At 43.0% G+C, this 27,259-nt stretch overlaps 1 protein-coding gene across 1 annotated transcript in view; it reads right to left on the bottom strand.

The window, feature by feature from the left end:
- Positions 1 to 13,806, bottom strand: part of CPA6 (carboxypeptidase A6) — a gene marked incomplete at its 5' end in the record, with an annotated part of 82,098 nt that extends 68,292 nt beyond the window's left edge. The window contains one exon of the mRNA XM_082045162.1: positions 13,709 to 13,806. Coding sequence (XP_081901288.1) covers positions 13,709 to 13,806 — 98 coding nt within the window. The remainder of the gene's footprint in view (positions 1 to 13,708) is intronic.
- Between the last annotated feature and the right edge of the window lie 13,453 nt (positions 13,807 to 27,259).

Here is a 27,259-nt window from a genome sequence, read left to right as displayed (position 1 = left end):
GGTAGATCAGTGCCTTTGTCATGTGCGTGTCTGACAGAGGCTGATGATGTCAACCACGTGACGTTTCTTTGCCTGGGACCTCTAAGATATATGATACACCAAATGTGCTCAGACACTGCATAGCCCATGCCAAGAAGACTGAAGGTGAAACGACTTCATTTTTCACAAAGAAGGCAAATTACTTCACTGTTATGTTCTATTAACGATCCCCATATATATTTTTAAGCATTGTCACTATCATAGGCAGATGGATTTAGGATCCAGTCTGTTGATAATGGAGTAAGATAAAGACACGACAAGCTCATTGTGCCACAGGGTATGTTCACACTGTGTACTGCTGGCAAAGACACAAGCTCATTCGTCTGAGACACTCAGCTTATTAGCCCAGACTTGGCAGTGTGCTTAAATGGTGAGTCTTGTTATTTGGTACAAATGTCAGGCAGAGTATGTTCTTGACTTCTTGTCCTATTCAGTTCAAGTGAAGCCAAGGTTTATTTCCCTGTTGAAACCCCACTGTGACAAAAAAGGCACAGCTCTTACTATAACATCCTTATTTAAATGTCTTCCCTGCTTCCTTGACAAATATAGTTATTGTTTGCTTAACATCAACCTATTTAATAAATATAGAGATTACTGTTCTGTAGAGACTATCACGTTAGTCTTGTTTGTTACACAAAGGACTTACAGCTTCTTCAGGCATTAGGAAGGATGAAGTCCCCTTGTTTCAAAAGCCCACATGTGATGATGGCTAGTACCAAGGTTAACTTTTTTTGCACTTTTAGGAAGGTCCTTCTTGGAAAATAAGCATCCCACTATTCTCTCTGTGAGCCTGAAACATTCTTTTGAGATTGCTTCATTGCCATTGGTCTGGAGAGGAATCTGGCAGTCGTGATCGATCACGAAGCCAAATTCTGCTGAGGTAAAACCACAGTGTGCTCCTTGGAGTTCACACCTGGAATTAACTGGTTTCAGACAACTATCTCCAGTGCATATGGGCACAGGGAGACTGAGAGGCTTGAGGTACGCAGGCAGGTACCAATAAAACAGCCATTCCCGCCCCTTCCCTGTGCCAACCCTACCACTGCAGAGGCACTGCAGCAGCCAGATCACAGCCTGGCAAGCTGAAAGTTAGTTTAGAAAAAAGAAAAGTGCTTTTTTTTCCTCTTGGAATTGGCTCACTGTAGGCAGAGGAGTGCCAGTCCCTGAGCAGGGGCTGCACATCTGGAGCAGCAGGAGCATGACTGCTTGCCCTGGCAGCAGCTGGCTGTGAGCAGGGTTTGGCTGTATCGCTGCCTTGCAGCCTTAGAGTAGCATCTGGTGGTAATCTTGGTAGGTGTACGGCAGAGTAAATCAAAGAGTGCACCAGTTTTTCATCAGGCCTGCTAAAGTAATTTCTCACATCTGTCCTTGAGGCTTGACTTTCTTTCAAGGTCCTATCCCATACTCATATAATCCAGTGCCTGACTTAAATGCATTAACCTGTTCATTTATTTCAACTAAGTTAATACCTTCAGTGCTTTGGGAGAAAACAAATGAAAATTGTCAAAACATTCACATTTAAAATCCATCTACAGGATGTAGTTTTATCATATATGCTACCTGTCAAAAAAAAAAAAAAAGTTTTCTAGTCTTCTGGCCTAAGCAGCTGTTATGTTGTTTTGTATTTAAGATGTGCCACCCTTTATACTGCTTACCTGAGGTTCTTAAACCTATAGGATACTGTAATCATGAGTTATTATACAAATGCAAGACAAAAATCTAAATTTAAAATTAAAAAAGCCTCTTTTTCTCTCTCTGAGTTGACCATGAGGTGCTGCAAACTGTACCATTACTCTCCTGAGGTACCCGATACACTGTATAGCAAACAGTTTCTCTTAGAACAACCTTACTGTAATAAATCGTCTACAAACAGCACTTTCAAAGACCTGCTTTGATAGCCTCCCCTGCACAGAGGCCTTAACTGAGCTGCAGAACATAAAGAAAATAAAAAATGCTTTGATTTGAGAAGATACAGGTGTCCTTGTCCTCCTGGGTGATGTGCAATGCCTGGCTTCTAGTTCCATAACAAAGCAGTAAGGTCCTTGGCCTTCCTCCTCATTTGGTTAGCTCAAAAGGTGCAAAGTATCAGAAAGAACGGAATGTATTGTCCCCATCCATTTGTGGGTCCAAATATCTTTTCAGTTCAGAGTACTTTGGCCCACCTACCCTTTGGTGCCTTGCACAAAAAGCAGTTTTATGGTTTTCTTTGCAGATACCTTCCTTACAATCAGTGTCTGTGAAACATCTGATTGTGATCTGATATATCGAGGTATAAACTAGTAGCGCCCTTAAAATCTATGCACTTTTGCCATAACACCAGTATCAAATCAGAACCACATCTTTCTACTCAACCATAAGAACAAAGCCTTTAAATCAGAATCAAAATTTACTGAAAGAGAATAGGATTGGGCTTAATTGTCTCCAGAAGTTTGCTGACTGTAGGTCTGTTCCTGCAAATCTGAGACCAGCAAAAGTCTTGTTAAGTTCTGTAAGGAGTCTTGCCTGCAGCAGGGTTTTTAGAGAGCGGTCTAATGTACAATTATAATTATTGGTTCTCATTTTGCAACTAAACCTGCTTATCATTGTAAATAGAATGGAGAGTACAGGATCAACTGAAGGTTGTTTTCTGCATGAAAAATAATATTTATAGCATGAATATGTAAACTAGTTGGGCAGAGGACAGTAACAATACTGTTTATTTTAACTTTTTTTCTGTGTAGAGGGTCAAACTGCAGGAAAATTCTACTTATCTCCTGCCTGTCCACAAAATAAATCATACTGCTTGAAGAGTAAAAATACTGAATGGTAAACTACACTGCCTGTTTTCAGTTTTTACTGCTATATGCACACTCACAGCAGGTTTTGCTTGCAAGACTACTGAACAGATGCCCAATATATGATAAAAATATCTGTCTCTTTCTCGACTTTTTGCATGAACATGGTGCACCCATTAAATACTACATCCTACAATAGCAGAGGGAGTACAATTTCTGTTATGTATTCAGAGGTACAATCAAGGAGAAAAGGTAAGTGAAGGACAGTTCTGCAAAACAGAGATGACAGAGTTTACCTCCTGGAGATAGAGAGAAATGATTAATGGAGGCCATTCACCTTCAACTGGATAGAGCAATAAACGTTTCCTACGGCATTTTGACCATGTAAGGCCATTTCAGACATAAGGATGACATTTTTACAGATATAGAATTTCAGGAGACCTTGCGATTCTGTGTATTATGCAGTGTGGGATACAGTCCCATGCAGTTTATGAAATTAAGAGTTCTCTACAAATTATAAGCAAAGTATTCAAGAAAAACAGATTTTTAGCTTCCCTTTTGCAAATTTGCTCCTTCCAGAACTGTGATTTTCCTTCTGGACTACAAGTAAGTTCTACTGTCTTTTGTGTGAATTACATAGTTTAGATTCCCATTGTTTTTAATATGAGAAAGTATGTATGTAATTACTCTAGTATCTTGTCCCCTGTTAAGTGCTTGTTAAGCTCCTGTACAAAATATTCAGAGTTGAGAACATCATTTTAAGAAGCTCACAAGTGACTCTGAATTCACAGCAGCAGCAGCTAGAAGTGGACGTAGTGTGGAAGTGGAAGCTTTGGAGTTCACTGCAACTAGTACCAGATACTCTGGGAAAAGTGTATTTCTTTGACCACTTATTTCCATGAAACAGTGAAAGTTGGTGGATTCGAAGTGGAAGCTTTAGACTGAGGGTCTAGATAGATATGATATATGAATATTTTTTTTTTTTAAAGTATCTTTGTCTTAGTACACCTTAAATGTATCCTGGATTTTTTTTCAGAGCATAACTGTTGGAGTCAAAACCAAGCCTGAACATGAATTTTCTTTAATAATACGCTACCTTCCCATTCATAACATATCTACTTTTAAAAACAAGGAAAGCATAAATGTGTACTGGAATTGGTTTTGCACTTCCCAAAGAATTATTCTTATTGGAAGAACATAGATTGCACCTAATAGTCAGTCAGCTGATCGGAGCCAGCCCAGCGAGAGCCGGAGCCGGCGGGGTTCAGCAGACCACGAGGTTCAGCCGAGATTAGGAAGCTCAGAGGGAAACGTACAGGGACAGCCTGATTCCCGGCGGGTCCCGATCGCCAAAGCCCCGGCAGCCATTGCGAGAGAGCGGCTGACGTGGCGGGGGGCGTTCCCACGGTGACGGCGACCACACCCCTTCCCCTTACCTTGAAAAAGCCTTTGGGAGGGCAGCGACTAGTCGCTGCCCACCTGGTGTAGGGAGGAGCAACCAGCTTGTGTAGCGGGTGAGTCCCACCCACACTGTGCTGTAGCAGCGGGTGTGGTAGCTCGTGCAGCAGGGTGCAGAGAGCACTTGTTGCTTGTCAGCCCTTCTAGCTTACTGCCAGCGCCCCAGACTGCTGACAACCATGGTCGCCTCCAGAAGGAGAGCTTGCCTCAAACAGACTGTGGCTACACAGACTGAGGCTCTGTCCCGAACGGTGGCTGTTCAGGTCTCCGGCTGCAGAGAGTGCCAGAGCCTGCTGCTGCCGGGGCAGGGAGGCCAGCACTCCACCTGTGTCAGGTGTGAGCAGGTGCAAGATCTGCTCGACATGGTCGTCAAACTTAAGGAGGAGGTTGAGACGCTGAGGACCATCAGGGAGTGTGAAAGGGAGATCGACTGGTGGAGTAACACCCTGACGTGCCAGTCGGAAAGGTCACAGGGAGGTACCTCCCAAAAGGAGATGGACCTCCTGCCCTCTCGGACAGAGGCAGAAGTCCTGAGACGGCCCCACCCTTGTTGCTCTCGGGCAGAGGTAGGGGACCGAAAGGACGACAAGGGTTGGAAGCGTATTCCGGTTCGGCGTCGCGGGCAGCCCCCCTCCCTGCCTGCTTTGCCTCCCCAGGTGCCCCTCCGTAATAGGTTTGAGGCCCTGGATCTTGAAGAAGAGGTAGGTGAGGAGGTGGTGCCAAGCCTACAAGCCAACAAGCCTACAAGATCACGTAGGAAGAGGCAGTCGACCTCACAACTTAAGACTGCCTCTGATAAGAAAGAAAGAAGGGTGATTGTAATAGGAAACTCCCTTCTGAAAGGAACAGAGGGCCCAATATGCAGAGTTGACCCTCATCTTAGGGAAGTTTGTAGTCTCCCTGGAGCCCGGATCAAGGACATCGCTAGAGAGCTCCCCAAACTGGTGCACCCGACGGACTACTACCCGCTGCTGGTCTTCCAGACAGATGGGGAGGAAGCTGCTTCCCGTAGTCTGAGGGGGATGAAGAATGATTTCAAGGTCTTGGGAAGGATGGTGAAAGACTCAGGGGCTCAAGTGATCTTCTCTTCACTCCTTCCATCTTCAAGTGATGATGTGGGATGGAATAGGAAAATTCACTCTCTAAATGGTTGGCTCCAAGACTGGTGCTACAGGCAGGGCTTTGGATTTTTTGATAATGGTTGGTTTTATAAGACACCAGTCCGGACACTGTCACGTGGGAAAGGTTTATCTCGTAGGGGCAAAAGGATGCTGGGGCAGGAATTAGCTGGGCTCATTTGGAGAGCTTTAAACTAGGCTCGAAGGGGGATGGGGTTGTAGCTGGGCTTGTCCCAGTGGGGCTGCAATCTAAAACTGATGAGGACCGGGTGGCCTCCTATGCCCCTAGGGAGAAACTGGTGTGCTCTGCTCGCTCCCTGAAATGCCTGTATACCAATGCGCGCAGCATGGGGAATAAGCAGGAGGAGCTAGAATCCTATGTTCGGTCGGGAGATTATGATCTGGTGGCAATTACAGAAACATGGTGGGACAGTTCACATGACTGGAATGTGGTCATGGATGGCTATGCCCTTTTCAGGAAAGACAGGCCAGCCAGGCGTGGTGGTGGAGTTGCTCTCTATGTGAGACAGCAACTACAATGTACTAAATTCTGCCCAGGAGTGGATGACGAGCGAGTTGAGAGTGTATGGATCAGGATCAAGGGGCAGGCTGGCAGGGCTGACACTGTTGTGGGCGTCTGCTACAGGCCGCCAGATCAGGCTGAGGAAGTTGATGAGGCCTTCTATGGGCAGCTGAGAGTGGCCTCACAGTCACAGGCCATGGTTGTTGTGGGTGATTTTAACTTCCCTGATGTTTGCTGGAAGGACCATTCAGCCAGCCAGCCACAGTCCAGGAGGTTCCTCCAGTGCATTGATGATAACTTCCTCATGCAGATGGTGGAGGAGCCGACTAGGAGAGGTGCACTGCTGGATCTCATCCTCACTAACAAGGAGGGTCTGGTCGAAGCAGTAAAGGTTGAGGGCTGCCTGGGTTGCAGTGACCACGAGATGGTGGAGTTCAGCATCTCATGTGGCAGGAACAGAATAGCAAGTAGAATTGCAACCCTGGACTTCAGCAGGGCTAACTTTGGCCTTTTCAAGCAATTGCTGGGGGAAATCCCATGGGCAAGACTGCTTGAAGGAAAAGGGGCCCAAGATAGCTGGGTGGCATTCAGAGATTGCTTCTTCCACGCTCAGGATCAGAGCATCCCCACACGTAGGAAGTCAAGGAAGGGAGCCAGGAGGCCTGCGTGGTTGGATAGGGAGCTGTTGGGTATGCTCAAGCAGAAGAGGAGAGTTTACAGGTCATGGAAGCAGGGGCTGGCCACTTGGGAGGAATATAAGGCTGCTGTTAGAGGATATAGGAAGGCAGCTAGGATAGCCAAGGCCTCCTTAGAATTACAGCTGGCGAGAGGGGTCAAGGACAGCAAAAAGAACTTTTTCAAATACATAGCAGATAAAACTAACACCAGAGGCAATGTAGGCCCACTGATGAATGGGGTGGGTGCCCTGGTGGCAGAAGATACAGAGAAGGCAGAATTACTGAATGCCTTCTTTGTCTCTGTCTACTCTGCCGGAGGCTGTCCTGGGGAGCCCTGTACCCCTGAGACCCCGGATGAAGCCAGGTCAATGGAGGAGTTTGCTTTAGTCGATGAGGACTGGGTTAGGGAGCAATTAAATAGTCTGGACATCCATAAATCCATGGGTCCAGATGGGATGCATCCGCGGGTGCTGAGGGAGCTGGCTGAAGTCATTGCTGGACCGCTCTCCATCATCTTTGCCAAGTCTTGGGAAACGGGAGAGGTGCCCGAGGATTGGAGGAAAGCAAATGTCACTCCAGTCTTCAAAAAGGGCAAGAAGGAGGACCCAGGTAATTATAGACTGGTCAGCCTCACCTCTGTCCCTGGGAAAGTAATGGAACAGCTTGTCCTTGGTGCCATCTCAAGGCATATCAAGGATAAGAGGGTTATTAGGGGCAGTCAGCATGGCTTTACCAAGGGTAGGTCATGCTTGACCAACCTCATAGCCTTTTATGAGAATGTAACAAGGTGGATGGATGGTGGCAGAGCGGTGGATGTTGTCTACCTTGACTTCAGTAAAGCCTTTGACACAGTCTCCCACAGCATCCTCACAGCTAAGTTGAGGAGGTGTGGTCTAGACAATAGAGTAGTGAGGTGGGTTGCAAACTGGCTTAGGGAGAGAAGCCAGAGAGTGGTAGTCAATGGTGCGGAGTCTAGTTGGAGGCCAGTATCTAGTGGAGTGCCCCAAGGGTCAGTGCTGGGGCCAATATTATTCAATATATTCATTAACGACTTGGACGAGGGAATTGAGTGTACTATCAGCAAGTTTGCTGATGACACCAAGCTAGGAGGAGTGGCTGACACGCCGGAGGGCTGTGCTGCCATCCAGCGGGACCTGGACAGGCTGGAGAGCTGGGCAGGGAATAACCTGATGAAATTTAACAAGGACAAGTGTAGAGTCCTGCATCTGGGCAGGAACAACCCCAGGTTCCAGTATAGGTTGGGAGATTACATATTAGAGAGCAGTGTAGGGGAAAGGGACCTGGGGGTCCTGGTGGACAACAGGATGACCATGAGCCAGCACTGTGCCCTTGTGGCCAGGAAGGCCAATGGCATCCTGGGGTGTATTAGAAGGGGGGTGGTTAGTAGATCGAGAGAGGTCCTCCTTCCCCTCTACTCTGCCCTGGTGAGACCACATCTGGAATATTGTGTCCAGTTCTGGGCCCCTCAGTTCAAGAAGGACAGGGAACTGCTGGAGAGGGTCCAGCGTAGGGCAACGAAGATGATTAAGGGAGTGGAGCACCTCCCTTATGAAGAAAGGCTGAGGGAGCTGGGTCTCTTTAGTTTGGAGAAGAGGAGACTAAGGGGGGACCTTATTAATGTTTATAAATATATAAAGGGTGAGTGCCATGAGGATGGAGCCAGACTCTTCTCAGTGGCAAACAATGATAGGACAAGGGGTAATGGGATCAAGCTGGAACACAAGAGGTTCCACTTAAATTTGAGAAGAAACTTCTTCACAGTGAGGGTGACAGAGCACTGGAACAGGCTGCCCAGGGAAGTTGTGGAGTCTCCTTCTCTGGAGACATTCAAAACCCGCCTGGACATGTTCCTGTGCGACCTCACCTAGGTGTTCCTGCTCCAGCAGGGGGATTGGACTAGATGATCTTTTGAGGTCCCTTCCAATCCCAAACATACTGTGATACTGTGATACTGTAATATAGGAAACCTAGGAAAAGCTCAGAGCTCCCATTTATGGGTGCAAATTTTGCCCATGTCCTGATCTTTTGAAGTCTTTCCTTACTCCCCCTGCTCTCTGCCCCTCTCTTCTACCTGCAGAGTCCAGACAGGAACCACACCACCATCCAGTGGGGTCCCAAGGTGGACACGTGTGGGACCAGGCTCTCATGGTGACGTGAACCTGGAGATCCGTTTAGACACAGCCATAATGAACAGGGAACGTCCTCGCCTGCCATTCACTTCGCCTGTGCCATGTGGATGTGCACTCTTGTTCTAATTTGTTGTGTTTTTTTTTTTCTTTTAAATTAAAAAAGGGAAAGAAAGAGCAACTGAAACACTTTGTATTTCTCATTTATAATGAGGAGGGCAGAGCCATTTTAAAAGGTAAATTTAACATGTCTGGACTTAGAGGAGAAAAAGAATAAAAACTTGGCAGTTATAGTTTTTTCCTCTTGCAGAACATAAAGGATATTGTGCAGGGGGAATATCAGGTGATGAGAAAACACAAAATTAAGAGTTGCGGTGTTGGGATGAGAAAGGGTATAGAGGTGCCAGAGTTGTTGAATTCACTGATCTGTGCTCTTTTCAGGAACCAGTAGTGCTTTGATTACATTCGAAAAGAGGATACTTAAAATTGTTTGTGCTAGAGAGCTCACAGCCCTTTACCTTTTAGAAGCTTCCTGACACCATCCAGAGAAGCACTAAGTATGGTTTTCATCTGAATTAATATTATTGACTTTGATCTAATGCTGGTGGTGTGCCTTCCAAATGCTTTTTTTGCCAGTTGTATGACATTTTACTTTGACTTGGGGGTGGGGAAGGAGAGCCAAGCAGCAGAGAGAAAGAACATTTTTTAGACAGCAAAGCAGATCTTGTAGTCCCTGATTAAAACATTTGGAAAAAATCTGCAGAGAGGAACAGCACAGAAGGAGTTCTTTTCCACTTCTCAATTCCCTCAGCAACTATTTTTCGTCACACTCCCATGTGTTTTTTCCATGCAACAGAACAATTCTCAGCTATTGTGTGTAAGGTATTGTTGGATCAGAGGCACTTAGCTGTGGTATGTAGGGATATTAATGGGCATTAAAATACTTGAAATTCGCTGAATGCTCTCAGATTTGATATCTGTGCTTATCTACATGAACAGTTGGTATATGCAGTTTTCAGGATGTGATGTCCCAGTGGTTGCAGCATATTATATCTAGGATTACAGAAGATTTATTTACTGTTTTCAGTTTCCTTGTTATCCACCTCAACATCACTCCCAGGTCATTTTATGCGGTTGTTACACGATAATGTAAGAATGCACTTTAGCCTTCACCTGACCAAGACAAATGACAATTATCTGCAGGACTGCAACCCACAGAAGAATAACATTTTGGAGGAGTTAACATCTTGATCAAATATTTTACAAAAACTCTAAAACCTCCAGCAAAAACCTTAGGGAAGAACTGGCCAAGATTTTTCAGGCTTTGCCTGCATTTGATTATTTGAGGTGAGAGCAGAAGTGAGATGAAGCACATTTCTGAAAAGGCTTCGGAAGAACAGGGAGTGGGACAGAAATTGTGCAGGTGGAGGTCAATGAGCTAGAGTAAAAAGACCGTAGTAGTGATTTTTAAAGAACAAATGAGCGAGATGCTTTTTGTCCTAAGAAATCTTGACCTGCTAATGGGAAGCCATCTCATTCTTCAAAGGATTCCTAAAAGCAGGAAGACTGCTGCATTTGGTCAAAAAAACCCCACAAAAAAGTCCATCTGCTCCAGCTCCCTACAATGGAAATCTGTCAAAAGACAACTACCCAAGGAAGAGTAACAAGGCAAAAGTGTATGGTATTACCACTAAGCACTGTCCCAACCCACAGTTACTTTCAACTCAGTGATCCTCTTGGGCTGGATGTCATTTCAGTAGCATCCCTAGGAACTCTCTCTCCAATGGACCTGTCAAGACCCCCTGAATCCTTGTAAAAATTTCACATCCGTCAACAAGGATTTCCACAGCTCTCAGACCTGTGGGGTGAAGAAGTTTCTTTTCAACTTGGCTCCTACTAGATTCAGTTTAAGCCTCCTACTTATTGTAACTGGAAGAAACAGTGAGCAGTTGATCTCTGCCCACCACCTCCATGTCACTCAAAGCTTGCAGACATGGTACACCCTAAATTGGTTCTATTAGAGACCAGAGTCCTAGCTTACTTGGTCATTTCAGGCACTTGACTTGTTCCACATATTTGGTTATCCTTGTTGACCCTGTTTGAACCTCTGGTAATGGCCTCCTGGAAAATATTCCTGAATATACCATATCTACTCTCTCCAGACCCTCATGTGTTCTCCCCTTGTCAAACTCCCAAGCCTTTGGACAGAGCACACAAATGGGAGAAGGAAACACTGTGTATCAGAGTATAGTTTTGAGTTTGCTGTGAGGTGGCTGATTAGCAGTGTCTTTTAGAGGCAAAGGCAGTAGGTCCGAGCTCCTTTGGAGCTCCTGGAGGCACAAGAGCACAGAGGTGCCTTGTGTGAGGCAGCAGAAGACAAATACACCTGTGCCTCAGTCTTTGCAAGAACTCAGTGGGCATGAGAGCCGCTGCCTCTTTGCTCAGGCTTCCCAACTGTCTGTTGACTTCCCAAAGGTATCTGGAACACATACGCTTAAAGATGTGTCCGTACGGCATACCTGCCCTGCTCTGAATGCAGTTTGGAGAAGTTAGTTCTGAGAAACATGTGCAATGCCAATTAATTGTCTTAGGTCCGAGTTCTCAGCTAAAGAGCTACAATTGCTCTGTACTTTCTAGTGCTGGCCTGGGTTTATAAGAAGTGTTTTACATTGCTTTATTTGTTATTTTTTGTTTACTCTCATCCTTTTGCCCTAACTATATTTATGTCTTTCACCTATATGATACAGCTTCTGACATGATAGAAACTACTAGGACTGAGACATATTTTTTAGCACAAAATGAAGTCAGATGGTTGGGACACCTCTTTCAATGATGAACGTCAGAAAACTATATTTACCTCCTGACTTTCTTGAAAAAAGTCCCTAACAAACACATTTTCCCCCTGAGTGAAGACCGGGTTCAAAAGTGACAGCTATACCTGCTCAACAATTTCTAATCGATTGCACAGACAGAGGAAATTAAATTATCCTGCCCAGAACACTGGGCTAATGACAGATGCCTCAGAAGGGACAAGACATATTCAAAATTGTCAAGAAACCTTCATCCTGCTTCAAACTAATTTTTCATCATCTTTTATTGACACAAATAATGGCAGAATAGCAGAAATGGAAAATATTAGTAGAGTGGGAAAAATACCAGGTTATTTTTCCAGTTTGCATTACACATGTGGTACACATTCTGGTTTGTGTTACAAATGTGACCACATTTTCAGCAAGGCTTGTAAAGGTATCTTGGCCCCCTACCACAATTGCCTATGGACCAAGAGTTTTTAAAATGAATTCTAGCCCCTTTTCTGATTAGTGATTTTTGTTGTGCTTGCCCAAATTCTGGAAGCTAATTTTTCTGGGCTAGACTCTACACAAAAGCTTCTAGGACAAGGATGAACAGGGAGAAGTTGTGTGGGTCTGTCACACACCACACAGGGCACATAAAATTCTCAAACAATAAAATTATTTAAAAACTTTAACAAAATCAGTGAATTGTATTAACGAGCAGAGGTATGATAATTCAATCTGCATGCATTTTCTTCTATTTTAAAGACTTGATTATAAATTAGACAATCTTACTTAAACCTAGAGGATATTAAAATGTGTATTTTGACATCTCATACACTGATTATTAGATAGCTTATGTAAATAATATTCAGAAAAAGCTATATACCAACACTGGGAATTTGTTATTAATCTCAATGTCACCTGGAAGCAAATTGAATACAATCTTGATTTTTAAAAAATTGGGTCTTACTGAGACCATGACTGTGCAATGGGCTCCAGACAGAGAGAACAGTGCTCCTGCACAAAACTTATGACAGGACCCTGGCTTTGGAGGACAGCTTAGTTTTCTGTCCTGTTCCTTTCTAGCACTGCGAGGAGGGCTCCTGACTGGGGTGGATGGTTTGGTTTCACACTGCAGATCAATACTGGGACCCGAGGACCTGAACAGAGATGGAGAAACAGCTGTCAATTGTTTAACTACTTTATATCACTAATAGTGACCCAAGGGGTGAACGGCTTCATATCACATTACCAAATCCTTGAAGCTCAGGGAATGTTTTTTTAAACTTCACTTTAGTAGCAGAATTTATATGCCTGGCTTGGCTACTTTAAAAAAAGAATAATAGAGCTCCTCCTTCCACAGGGAGGTGTGCTTATCCTGAAGAATTTGCTGGTCAGTTTAAATGAATTTTGTACTACATGTGAAAAGATGCTACCGGTATCTCTAATGCTCCTGCGTTTGGCTGATTTCTCATTTACACCATAAATCTTTTGCAGATACTATATTGTTAAATACTTGCTAAAAACGAAGTCTCTAAACTAGGCAAGAACACACACTTCAGTGGCAAAGCCTAGTAACGATACTACAGTTCACCTTTTACTACTACTTAGTTCAGTGTTTCCCTTTCTAACACACATTTTAACTTTAAATGGGAAACAAACAAAAAAAAAAAGGAAAGAAAAAAGCGCCTAGTTTGAAATACATGTAAAAGTTTTCGTTTGCTTACTGTTAAGGTTAATTAGGTCCCCTTACTGTTTGGGTTTTTTTGCATTCAGTAATTGCCTAGCTTTTTTAAAAAAAACCCAACACTATCAAGTTCTACTAAATACGTTTCACAAGGGAAAATAGAAATCTTCATTCATTTCAGAGCACGATGAAGCCTCTAAAACTTTTCCTCCCCCTGTACAGTCGCAGTTTCTCTTTCTACAAGGACACTAAAAGTTTGTTGTGTTTTTGTTTTTTTTTACCTCAGTGTAGCATCCCTCCTATTGGTATCAGACTCAGAGCATCTATCGCAGCAAAGCGCCGGAGCGCGAATGGAAAGAAGCAAACAAACAGCTCAGGAGCGGGAAGAAAAGCCTGAACACGCACAGACGAGCGGTTCTCGCTGGCGGCGCTGGGGAAACGAGCGGAGGGAGCGCGGCTGCGGGCAGAGCGGGGCGGCGGGCGGACTTACCCGGCGTAGCGGCCGCGGTGGCCGCGGAGCGGCAGCGCAGCCTGGAGGCAGAGCAGACAAAGGGGCAGGAGCCCGGCGGGGCGCCCGCGGAGCGGCATGGTGGGGACCCTGCAGCCACCGCCGCCCCAGGTGGCGGCTGCCGCGCACACAAAGCCGGCGCGGAGGCGGGGGCCGGGAGGAGCGGGGCGGTCGGAGGTGTCGCCGGTCGCCAGCAGCGAGGGGAGAAAGTCTGTGGAGGACGTCGCCCGCAAGCCCCGCCGCGCCTGGGCACGGGGACGGGACGGGGCGGGGAGACGCCCGCCCGCCGGGGAGGGCTGGGGGGTGCGCGGCCCCGCCGCCGCCCGGCCCTGGGCGGGGGGTGCGGGGGCTGGCAAGGGCCGGGCGGCGGCGAGCAGCCCCCCGCGGGCACGGCGGCTCCGTCGGGGCTGTGGAGAACCGGCGTGCCGCGGGTGGGCTTCGACTGCAGGTGCTGCGGGAAGGCAGCCGGCCAGGGGCCGGTTAACACGCGGTAAGGGGCATCAGCGGGGATTAGCGCCGTGATTTTCCCGGTTGGGCAAAAGAGTCTGATGGGAGGGCAGAGATACACCGCCACAGAACATCAGCGGTGGCGGGTGCGTTAGGAACCACGAAAGAAGGAGAAAGTGGGATTTCAAGTTACCAGGGTTGGCCAAAAGTCTCAGGACTGAGTAATCAAAAGGGGAAGACAGGCTGCTATTGAAATAAACAAAATAAAATAAAATCTCAGCTTTTTTTTTTTTTTTTTTTTTTTAAACCGGGGATTTGCTGTCTCTTTTCCACACTGGTGAGGATGAAAGACCGACAGAAAGAAAATGGAGTGAATTTTGTTGCAAATAATTGTAGTTTATAGAAAACATATGGAGTACTTGTTAAAGGTAAAAAAATAATGCCAATATTGAAAAAAACTGGTAGCCCCTTTGATACTTCTATGTTGACTTTCATTACAAAAGAGCAAAAAGTGCTTAAAAAATGACTGTTTCTCAGCCTCTCTGAGAGCAAAGAGTGGGCTGTAGACAAATAAAACCAGCTGACATTTGACCATGTGTGAGAACTACTGTAAATCCCTGCTAATGTATCAGAGACAGAGGGAACTTTTTGAAAAAGGACTGTATTAAACCACACACACTTCATATTCTGTGGCTGAAAGGCAAGTGAACATTTTCCTTTGTCTCTTCTGTGCTGGCACCAAATCTGACAGTAGTTGTGTGATAGAGTCTGGGGATGGAAAAGACTTGGTCCAGGGCAGGATTATTCCCTTCTGTTTGGTTACTGGTGCTCTCTCCCTTGAGCTGCCCATGCCCCCATAACATATCCTGCTTAAAAACGCAAATTCACTTCTGGTCAGGCTATGCAGAGCTGAATTTGTGTGTGTGTCTATACACAGATGTGTATTCAGCATAAGGTGTTGTTGATCTCATGTTGAAAACACTTTCCATGTTCTGCAGGCAAAACCCAAAACCTTTTCCTCAAGTCTTCAGTCTTGTAATAAGTGCCACTTTAAGTTTACATACACCTATTTAATAGAAGCTCTACTGTATGTTCAGAGGTGACTTCAAAGGTTAAAAGTCAGCTGTCACAAAGTTGAGTAACTGACTTTTGGAGGGCACGAGTATGATATTGGAACAAAACCCACTGCTTTATTTCATATGCTATTTGTGGTCTGGTCTTACTGGGTATCCTTGCTACATTTGAAGTGCATCAGGTAATACACCAATTTATCGAAATGTTTGCAAAATATAGTTTGCCTATTATTTGCAAAATATAGTTTGCCTAGTATTCTAAAATATTTGCTTTCAGGATGAACACCTGGCTCCATTGGAGTTAGGGAGAATTTTACTATTGGCTTCTGTTTGCAAAATAGTTTGGCTACTATTCTAAAATTTTTGCTTTCAAGAGGAAAACTTGGCTCCATTTGAGTTAGGGAGAATTTTATTATGGGCTTCTTTGGCTCCAGATTTCAGTCTTAAATCCCACCTTTTTGCAACGTTCCTTCAAAGTAAAATGCAAGAAGATATGAGAAAGAAATGGAGGTCAAGCACCGAAACCAAATAGTAAAGAAAAATAACAGAATGTGGAACACTCAAAGAAAGGTATTGCTATCTTTGTTAATATGTAGTGCTGGTTGGGGCTGGAGTAGGGTTAATTTTCTTCACAATAGCTAGTGTGGGGCTGTGGTTTGAATTTGTCCTGGAAACAGTGTTGATAACACAAGGACGTTTTAGTTACCACTGACCAGTGCTCACATAGCATCAAAGCCTTTTCTGTTTCTCACACCACCCCACCAGTGAGCAGGCTGGGGGTGCACAAGATGGGAGGGGACACAGCTGGGACAGCTGACCCCAAGTGACAAAAGGGATATTCCATACCATATGGTGACATGCTCAGCATATAAAATTGGGGGAAGAAGAAGAGTGGGATGTTTGGAGTGATAGTGTTTGTCTTCTCAAGCAACCACTAAACATGATGGAGCCCTGCTGCCCTGGAGATGGCTGAACACCCACCTGCCGATGGGAAGTAGTGAATGAATCCCTTGCTTTGCTTGCGTGTGTGGCTTTTGCTCTACTTATTAAACTGTCTTTATCTCAACCCATGGGTTTTCTCACTTTTATCCTTCTGATTCTCACCCGCATCCCAATGCAGGGGAGTGAGTGGGCAGCCGTGTGGGGCTTAGTTGCTGGCTGGAGTTAAACCATGGCACGTGTACGACTTCTGTCTGTTTAAAATAAATTTTAAAATTAATTTTAAAATACATCTTTAGAGCTGTGGAGATGCTGGAAAGAGAAATAGCTTTAAAAGTTTCAAAAATGTCTTTAATAGAGGTAGGGATAGTGAGGGGAATAAAGATCCCTTGGTCTCTCTCTCTCCATCAGTTTAAATCATAGTAGGCAACAGAGCAGACTGGAGGGAGGGCTGGAACTCTGTCATGCTAGCAGCTAGGAAAGGATTAAAACACTGTAGTCAAGCCTGGGAGTTACATATGTATTAAGCCTACTTTCCAGACAGTCTGGGGCTACAAATTGCACCCAGATAAGCAAAGGATTTTGGACGAATAAACTAAGAGTTTCTTTTCTTCCACTTCTTGGAGCTGAAAAGAGGAATTGCCAATACCAGGTTTCTGGTGTGCGTCTTTGTCTTGGAGATGATGAAACTCTGTGAAGGAACAGGACAGAGAAGAATGGGATATGATTTCCCTCTTAATTAATCAAGATGGGGGATTTATCACAGCGTCCCAAACTTTACAAGGAGCACAGGCTGCTGAAACAGGCAATTCGACATGGCTTGAAAACATGAAACACTTCACTTGAGTGGGCAGGCAGCCTACATTTGGTACCTGAACTTGAGAATATGTCATTTATTGAGAAGCCTGTAATTGTACAGAAGAGCAGAAAAAGAGAAATAGTTTCTTATAAGCACGTCTTACACCTTTGAGTGGTCCCAACTCTCACCTTCATGAGAAGGTTGCATTAGCCTGAATAAACAATCTTTGCTGCACATTTGTTAGCACCATAATGGTTCAGAAACAGGAGTTTAAACAAGGTTTATGTTGTTCTGGTTTAAATCATATCAGCTAATAATAAATTGGAAGAAGCGTTTTCATGCTGGCATTTATAGTGCTATAACTAGCTAAAAAAGATTGCGATTGCTTGAGTGCAATGTCCTTTTCAAGATCTGGCCTCCATTTCTTTTAACAGACGCAGAGACCTTGAGGGATAAAGGACAGCAAAAGTGATCCTGCTGATTCTGTGCTAGATTAGATTTGGGCTCTAAAAGAACAGGAAAGCGATACAATCCATGCATGAGTGCCATGACTGAGTCAACTTTAACCACTTTGAGAAGTCAGGGTGTTACTGTGGCAACAAAGAGCTGATAGCCCAAGGATTTACCCACTCCTAGAGCTGATTATTCAGGTTGTGCTGAGCTTTGTACTGTCAGGGACAAGTTGCTGTTGGTACCTGAGCTAGTCTGAAGTTAGCTGGGATACTAGACCACTGCAGAGGCAGGACACTTAGGGTGTCTGTGCTTCTGAATGTAGGATTTCTTCCTGCATACAGGAGCACATTCTTCTCCATCCCCACTCCCATCTCCTTTAAGCTGCTTCAGCCTCCTGCTCAGCCAGCTAACACAGCCCTGTGGTCCGTCCTGGCTCTGCTGGCAACTTGAAGCTCAGGAGGGTTTCACCATCACGCTGCTTTCACTGTGGCCAAAGACATGGCAGCACAGGAAAGAATCAGCTAGTTTTGTAACAACAAACCACGGGTGAGCATTGCCTTTGAGGGTATTCAGATGTAATTAGCTTTCTATTATATAATGAGTTACAAGTGTCTTTAAAAGGGGTGAGTTTTGCAATTAAGAAGGTTGGCACTCTGTCTTCAGCCTACTTGGGGATGCTGCATTACTTTAACTGAGTCATTTTATTTGGACTTGTGTCAATGGAACTGAACTACTAAAAAATTATTTAATTGAGTGAAAGAGTGAAAGGATGAAACTCTCTCACTTAAAGTATTTCCATCTTCTGCTACTATTCACAGAATCACAGAATCACAGAATGTTAGGGATTGGAAGGGCAGGAACACAGGTTAGTTGTTTGTGTTTTGTTTTTTTTTTTCTGTTTTGTAGGAATTAGAGACATTTAAATATGGATGTGCTTTAGAAGCAGCTAAAGGAAATTAGATGTGTAACAGACAAACCATGAACAGATCAACCTCCCACAGGAGTCTTTAGAAACCATGCTGATAGACACCGTCAGATGACAGTATTACAGCACCTGATGAATTCTGTTTCTTAGCATGGTTTTAGTCTCAGAAAGGCTGCTGAACTTGTGTTCATAGTTTTCTTTATACATATGGAATTCCTTCTTAAAACTACCCATAGGAGAAAAAAAATTCTTTGAAGGATCCACAGCAGGGAACATTGTGAAGAAAAGCTTGTTCTGTCTTCAGATTCTGCCTTAAGACACATGTGGCCACTTGGTTTTAAACTTTTGTCCAAGAATTCTGAAAAAAAGCATTGCTCATGACATTGCTCAAACCTTTTTTTCTTAAGTGAGAGATGTATATAACTGCATAAACAAATTGCAGTGTGACTGTATGTAGACCTTGTCTCAGATGTCTCTTTATCCTTGCTAGCACTCCTAGAGAAACAACATTAAAAAGATTTCCTACATCTCAACCTAAAGGATTTTAATTTGAGTGAAAAATCAGCCTTCCATTAGGCAAGCAGTTTGTCTATCATCTTTTCTGTCCTGGTGCAAATTTCACACTGGGAAATATAAGGATGGCAATTTAAAATTTTCTTGCACCTCCTATCATGTGTATTTACTTTCTGTACAAATGATCTGTGTCTAGCAATACATTGAACTTGTACTGCACATTCCTCCAGCCCTCTCTGAACTTCTGTACTCTGCAGTCATTAAAGATGTCAGCCTTCCTCCAACTTCACGTAACCAGTATTTTTGAGCTGTTTTGCAGACGGAGATTCTAAGATATGGGGAGGCTGAATGATTTGCCCCAGGTGAAACAGCAAGTCATTGGTAGCTGTAAATCTAGCGTCTGAGCCTCCTAACAATAACCACTGGAGCACAGACCATTAGTGAATTTGATTAGATTGTATTTTTAATTTAAGAGGCAAACATACTAGTTCCCAGACTCTCAAACTTGCCTGAGCATAGTCGCGCTTAGATACAGTTTCACTTCTTTTATTCTAAGGTGAGCAGCACATTAACAATGAAAGATTATGTTTAGTATCTAGTTTTAATATACACTTTACTTGCAATCTTTTGATACCCAGTAATGATTTTTTATAATGTTGAGAAGAAAGGAAAAATGATAACAATGTTTATTTTGAAACACTGTGAGAAATCTAAGTGACTTCTGAACCAGTGAACTATTTTTATAACTGCTCTATAGCAGCTACTGCACACAAAAGATGACAGGTGCTAAGGTTTTATTTATATCATCTAGCATTTACCATATGTGCATATATGAAAATATTTAGAAGGAAAAGGTGCTTTGGAAAGAGTAAGTTCAGTGCAATGGTGTGATGTGTGAGTCCCCAAACAAGTCCCAGCTGCAGACATTCTGCAGTGGACTATCATTATATCTTCTGGGAGGAGAGGGAACATTACACAGAATATGGTACTGGAGGTGAAGCAGAAACTAATGAGTTGTTAATTTATCTGTCAGCTGCACTGGCACGGAAAGTGTCTTTCCTCCTCCTCCCTTTCTCGCCCTTAACATAGCCTAATAATTATCAGGTCATTTTACCATCTGTGCCTGGAATGATATTTTGATTGACCTCCTTCAAATTTGGATGCCTCAATAGCTTGAAACTGTATATAATTACGTAGCATGTACTTCAGAGCTTTATGCAACTTGAATACTGAAAAATGTTGAAAAGACTGGAAAACATGAATAGTAAAAAATACTGGTATTACAGGATTCTGTCATTCCAGTTCTGAAATGTTAAAAAGACAGGGAATAAGACTAGATCCTGTGAAATATGCCAGAAAAGAGAACAAAGGAGGAAAACAAGAAGGCCCCCAAAAGCATAGTTAAAGCAAACATTCTTGTGTCTTACAAACAGAGCATTACAAGGAGACAACACCACCTGTCTGTCATCAACTTGTTAAAAAAAGCTCTGGATGCACAAGCTCTGCCATGAGAGGAAATGGTTTCCATTGTGAGACAGAGAAGAGTCAGTGACCCACCGGCACCACCAGCCCTGCCTGCCCCTGGCTCCCCCACACTGCCCACAGCCCAGGGCCCCATGCTAGCCCCTGCCCCAGTGACACCACAGCAGGGCCGGTCTCCAGCTCTCCACAGCCCTGCCCAGTCATGGGCCCCACCAAGCCAGGCCCACCCATGGGGCAATGTCGTGGCCTGGGCCTGTCTTCATGCCCAGGGAGCTGCCTGATGCTGGGGCTGCCCTGCAGTGCCCTGTCACCCCAGGGAGCCCCTGATGCTCCCAACCCCGGTAGCTGCCGGCTTTTGCTGCTCTCTGACATTAAATTGATATTTGTTTTCTCCCTCTTGGTAACTGAAGCAGTGAACACACACACAGCTTTGCAGTTCAAATCAGAGGCGAGTGGTTATACAAGCAGAAGAGACAATGTGGCAGAAGCTTTCAGGTATCAGAAGTTGCAGCATAATCATAAATATGAAAATACCATGCCAAAAAAATAATCTGAACCAAAACCCTCATATTTCTGATTAGCTTGAATTTACAGTCATTGAATTAATTTAACAAATATTGCACTGACTTGACAAGAGCTGACTTTATGTAATTTTGGTGCAGGAAGGAATTTCATCATAAGAATTTCATCATTTAGTCATCTGGTGGAAGTTGTGGGATCCAGAAATGTGAACTGAAAGATTAGAACATGCCTAAAAAGTTATCTGTAGGAATCTGCTGTTGTGGCCCATCCCTTCAAAAATTTTAAAGGACAACCTATAAAACTGTTTCTAACTCTTTACTAAGAGAAAGGATTTAAAACAGTTTGTAGAAAGAAAGAAAAAATTGCTAAAGATGCTCATTAATATATTTTCCTCTAGGGCAGACCAAGAGTTGTTTTCACCTGACATCCTCATTGTTAATGCTATTTCAGGCAGAGTTACAGTGCAGGAAGGACACAGGATATAGTTAAAGAACATTTTAGATTACATTTTAGCTTTTCCTCTTTGCTGTTGATGGGGAGAGTTATCTGAGTGTGACGTCTAAGCTAGACCTTATAATATGCGATCTGATGCAGTATCTTTTTTTCTTCATTAGATAAAGTACTTAAGCTTTGGTAATGAGTAGCAGGCAGTCTTCATCACTCATTGCTCTCTTAAACATGGTGATTTTAGGCATAACAGCAAGTGCCTGGGACACAAGAATGTGAGTTTTTTCCACTTTATTTTCACTTGGACTGATTAAACTTTCCTGCATAAGCAAATGGCAGCCTCCTCCTCGCCCCCTGCAAATGTAAAAATGTACTTGTCTTTTGATAGGCTGCTTCACTGCTGGAGGAGCAAGAAAAAAAAAAGAAAGAAATGTATTTAAAATAAAAATAAAGGTCAGCTGCCGTGTTACTGTCCACAAACATAAACACATGAAGACACTGAGCAGTAACAGCCAAGCAGAGTTGAAGATACCTTTACGCCTTAGGAGCCTGATAAACCATCTTTCACTCCTCTAAGTAGTCAGTTAGTGGATGGCAACTTGCTACCTCTGTAAGTGATGCCCTTCTCTGCTGTTCCTCAATACTGTTAAAAGTGTTTCACATAGCATTCTTCAATCTCTGTGTGACTGAAGAAGTGGGATAATCCTTTATGATAGCACTTAACCCAGGTATACATGAAGCTTAAGTAAGTACAGTAGATAAGTTCTCCAGGTGAAAAAACTCAACTCAGATTCGATTAACAATTCGATTATTCAATGATCAATTCAACTATCTTGCTAAACTTTAAAAGTTAGTAATTGTTTGTTTGTTTGTTTGTTTTCCCAGCCCAGCTGTTGTCCTGCTTTCCTGCCCACAACGTGGACCTGACATACCAGGTAAGCAATGAACATTTTTGAACCTGGGCTCCATAAAGTGAAAACTCTCCTTATTCTAAGACACCAAGTAAGAAGAACTGTGGGACTTTTTCATTGGGAATGAATGACACTTTGCTGCCCTCTATTAGTGCAAAGCTTAGTTGTGAAGATCCATGTGAAGTGTCAGGGATAGTCTATCCAAGTAATGTCTTCCTTAATATGGAAGTAATTGGGCAGAATCCCATTTTGCTTCCTGTGGTGCAGTGATCACTGGGGGTAAACAAGTGACTACAGTGGAGAATACTGTTGTTTCCATGAAAATGGAAAACAAATCGGTATGTACTTTGATCAAATTTTGTCATATTGGTTGATATATCTGATAGTCAGAATTAGACAATCTATTCACCATGGAAACTGTTTCCATAGCAAAAATCTCTTAGCTCAGAGACAGTTCTCTCTGCATTAAATCCAAGGATTCAGACTGACAATCTAGAGCTTTCTCTAACAGCTGGGAAGGTGAGTACTTCAGAGCAAATTGCCACACAGCTATCTGAAGGTTTTGCTATTCCACTACTGGACTATATTCTTACCCTCCTGAGCAAGAGAAGTGCCATGGTGTTTCCTTCCATTCCACACACCTTTGATGTTCAAAGTGCCATCGGGTGGTTTAGAAGCAGTTGCGCATTCTGTCAATATTCTCAGTTACCTGCCAGAAATACAGATAAATGATGACAACCCTCTCTACAACAGCTGTAATACAGTCTTCGCCTGTAACACTTCAAAAAGGCCAGTTTGCTTGCTGCAGACAAACTGCTTTGAACTCAGGTAGCAAGGGCGGAGAGAGTAAAAAGCATATAAGGGTGAGATCTTTCACATTAAATACACTGTTACCTGTTTGAAGGTTGATTAAGAAGGAACTGTGCATCTTAAATACTTACAGATCAACATGTTAACAAAGCCCAGGAAGTGTACTGGTTGGGATTTGTTAAAGGCTCAATGAAAAAGGTGGGTTATTTCCTAGATACCACTCTAATATATGGAAATAAAAACTGTATTGAACTGAATGTTCTTTGAGAATAAGTTATTTTGTGGCCTGAAGACACGATTAAATTATTTGTATTTCGCAGGAAACAGGACAGTACTGTCAAAAAGCCCATTCTGGTTCAGTAGTGAAATAGGTGTAGCAATTAAACAACAACAAAAAAGCAATACACAATAAGAAAAATGAGAAATACATAGCAAAGGATATACATTTTCTACACTTCATAAATTTTGAATTATAAGAGGACCTAAAGCCATCAGAAAGACATTCATGTTTGGGAAGACTAAGAACAAGAGGATTTAAATCTATTGTGCACAGTGTAAATTTTAGCCGTGGCAAAGAGCCACTGCTTGATGGAAAAACTGTTAACAATAATGCAGACATAGCAGAAGTGGTCAACGGGAAAATCTGTACCTGGAAAGAAGCAAGAAGCAGCCTGATATCCTTATACCACACAAGAATCATGAAGTAATTTCAGCAGTAATCAAGCAGGAACATGAACAACAGCTAACAAGGGCCAAAAAAATTACTAATGGTGAGAAGAGCTGTATCCTGGCCTCTGATGATTTTATAAATACTGGATTTCTGAAAAGTTTCTGGAAAAGTCAAATGCTGTTCCACATTACATATTACAAAGGTAAAATGGCTGATCCAGGTAAGCATAAGCTTGTTGGTCTGACACAAATTCTAAAGAAGACAGAGGAGTGGTTTATACAGGGTGCATTTAGAAAAAAATTCTGAGGGCTGGAATGGAAGTCAGTATGGTTTGTGAAAAAAAAACTGCATCATAAGATTTAAATCAAGTATGCTTGGCATTTGTTCACAAAGTATAAGCTACCCTCTGGCAGTTGGGTTGATTGCTGTATGGGTGCAATTTATTTAGACGTCTGAGAAGTACAGTACATGATTCCATATTGCCTGGTGTTCTGAATAGCACAAATAAAAAATAGCTCTATGCAATATCAATGAAGTACAAATTCACAGTTTAAGAACTAGCTGACAGATAAATACAGAAAGTGGTGGTTATTAGGAAATGGTAATTAATAGGAACCATCCAAGCAGGGTTTTCATAGACATAAGTAAGTTTGATATAGGACTTCATTTGCAATTTGGAAGTAAATGTAAAGTCACTAGTGGAGAGCATTTACTTACAATCAAATTCAACCAGTGCAATAAGCAGAGGAGCAATGAGTTACAGAGAATCATTTGGGTGATTTAAGTTCAGTATGACCCATTTTTCCTGTTTGTAGATGGATATTTCATAACATCTGAGACAAATATCTTGTATTTGATAGGACATACATTAAATGTGGAAGGGATCATCATCAGATGAGGTGGTTTAGTAGGAAATTGGGACTACTTCAGTTACCACTGCCAGGGGTTATTTGACCTCCCACTCACCCAGTACATATAAAATATCAGTATGAAGGCAAAAGTTATTAGATGTCAAAAGAAACCAAAACCTATTTATGGGTATTTACCATGCTGTTGGGAGACAGTGGCTAGAATCTGGGGCCAGGAGTCAGAGGGACTTAACTTTTTGACTAGACCTTGCTGCTAGCCTTCTGATGACCCTGCATAAATTACATCATATTCCTCAGCTTAAGTTTCCCTGTCTAGAAAAGAGGTGTAATTATACCATTTTTAGAGAGCACTTATTGAAAAATGAAAAGTGTCAGCTAGTCTTACTGGCTCTGTATTATCTTAACTATAGCGTTGTGTGGTGGATGCAGCTAGTAACTGCTCTAAAACTTGTTTCATACTGACAAAATAAAGAATGCAAAAGTGAGGCTGTCTTTTGGGGTCCTGTGTCCTTCCAATAATTCAATTACATTCAAAGTTGTTAAACCCAAGTAATCAGTGTGACTGTGTATCACCACAGCTCACTGTACTGTTTTTGCAGAGTAGCCCCATATAGCTGGGGAGACATACTCTGTCTTTCTAGCTAGTGCAGATCACTTGTGGCAGACCAAGCTTCAGGGTCTTTTTTGGCCAGCTGACAAGGAACTACTTACTCTGACCATAAAAAATTCTCAGTAAAAATGTCACATTGCCTTCCTTACAATCTCTTTTATATTAAACATGTGTGAGGAGGCACCTCTTCTGATTGTCCTGAGGTTCAATTGCCATCAACAGCAACATCTCTGGAGAAGTCATAAAAATTGACAGAGCAAATCCTATCAAGAATTATTATTTTTTAAAAATAAGCCAATTAAAAAAAAAAGATCCCCCATGCATAAGGCATACCTGGTACTTCTCATTCTCCAGCTTTCCTGCAGCACATCAGCCTCATGGGCTTGAGGGGCTGGAGGGGGCACTAACTATTTGCAAGGCCAGTGCTAAAGCAAGAGCTGCTGTAAGGGGTGAGCATCTCCCTGCAGCCCAAAGGGCCTGTCAGTGCTGCAGGAAAGCTCTTGTAGCACTTCTGTCCCCCTCAGACAACATGACACTGTGTGACGCATCTCAAGGGATACTTGTAAGAATTGCATTAAGGACCCTCTTTGCACTGATGACACTGAAGATTTCTGTCCAAAACTAGTGAAAGTTTAAGCCAGACACTGTGAAGAATAAACTTTCAGAGAGGAGAAAAGGGTGAGTCTGAACATATCTAAAGTGCCTACCAGAACCTCAGTCCCTCTAGTTCAGCTTCCTTCCTTTAACTGCGCCAAGTAGCACTTTAGTAGAACATACAAAAAGACTTTACTTGGTGTGGAATAGTCAGTCTCTCCCATTAGGTTTCATCCCAATCTCTCTTTCTAACAAACATGGACACTGAGGTTTGAGGTCTCACAACTTTCTTACATGTAATTTAGTTGCTACATGCACCTTCGGCTTCTAATCACATCTGGGGAAACTCCACTGGGGTTTCAAATTTGTAGAATCAGTTCCACCATTTTTTTAACCCATGCTGAACTACATCTAATTACTGAGATTATATGTGTGTATTTGAACAGTCATCCCCCAATAAACATTTGAGCTTTAAAAACATAAAAGTCTGTTGTGCTTAAGTTCAGAATCTTTACTTTATCTTTCAATTTGATTCTATTACCCAATTTACAAAGCAGCAGGCATTTGTTTTTTAAACTGATTTATTGAGAAGGCTACTCTGACCCACTGGAAATAATTTACTTCAATCTCCTGCCATCTAGTGTCAGAAATAACACATTCACACCTCCTGCAGCTGACCCAGGCTCTTGCAACTTTAAACTGTGCATGACAAAAGCCATAAAATATCGTGGAGTTAATTTTTTGTCAGTGTTCAGCACCGTGGCATGATAAAAATAGGTGTACCTATATATATTTGTATATAAAACAAGTGAACTTTTCTGTATTTATGGAATCTGATGTATGCACTCACATCTTGCTTTCAGTCTTTGGGATTTGTTTGGCATTGAAACAAGGTGCAGGTTTGTACCTGAACATAGCATAGCTTAAGAAAACCCTATACGATTTATCAAGTAAGCATGTATACTTTTGTATTTATTTGTAGGGGTAATATGAAATATATTAACCAGTGGCTAGTGAAACATAGTTTGCCAACTTCTTCACTGACTTTGTGGTATCTTGAGGCAGTCTGCTGTTGTAGCAGCCTGGGTGAAAGTTTTGGAAGACTTCTGCATCGGCTCATAGTAGACTGGCTCCCTCACTGCAAGATTGGGCTGCCAGAAAGAAAGGGAGGCAAGTAGGACCTTCCCGAGGCACTTTGGTATGGCCAATGCTCCTTTTAGAGTGAGGTGAATCCTGTTAGAATTTCCCATCCCTGAGTCTATTCATTCATTCTACTTGTCCATCAGTTTCCAGGTCTTCTAGTTTTCTAGTTATCTGTATCTTCTTCTGTTTCTTCCTCACTCTTTGCAGTGGTGTTTTTGTGGGTTTTTTTGTGTTTGTTTGTGTGTATGTTTTTCAGTTTGGTGCTTTGTTTTGTTTGTTTGTTTGTTTTTCCAGATTCATTTCAAGTTCGTCTGTTACCCTAACTG

Source organism: Streptopelia decaocto (genome assembly GCF_964273445.1).
Source record: "Streptopelia decaocto genome assembly, chromosome: 2".
Lineage (NCBI taxonomy): Eukaryota > Metazoa > Chordata > Aves > Columbiformes > Columbidae > Streptopelia > Streptopelia decaocto.
This window is presented reverse-complemented; position numbering and strand designations above follow the sequence as displayed.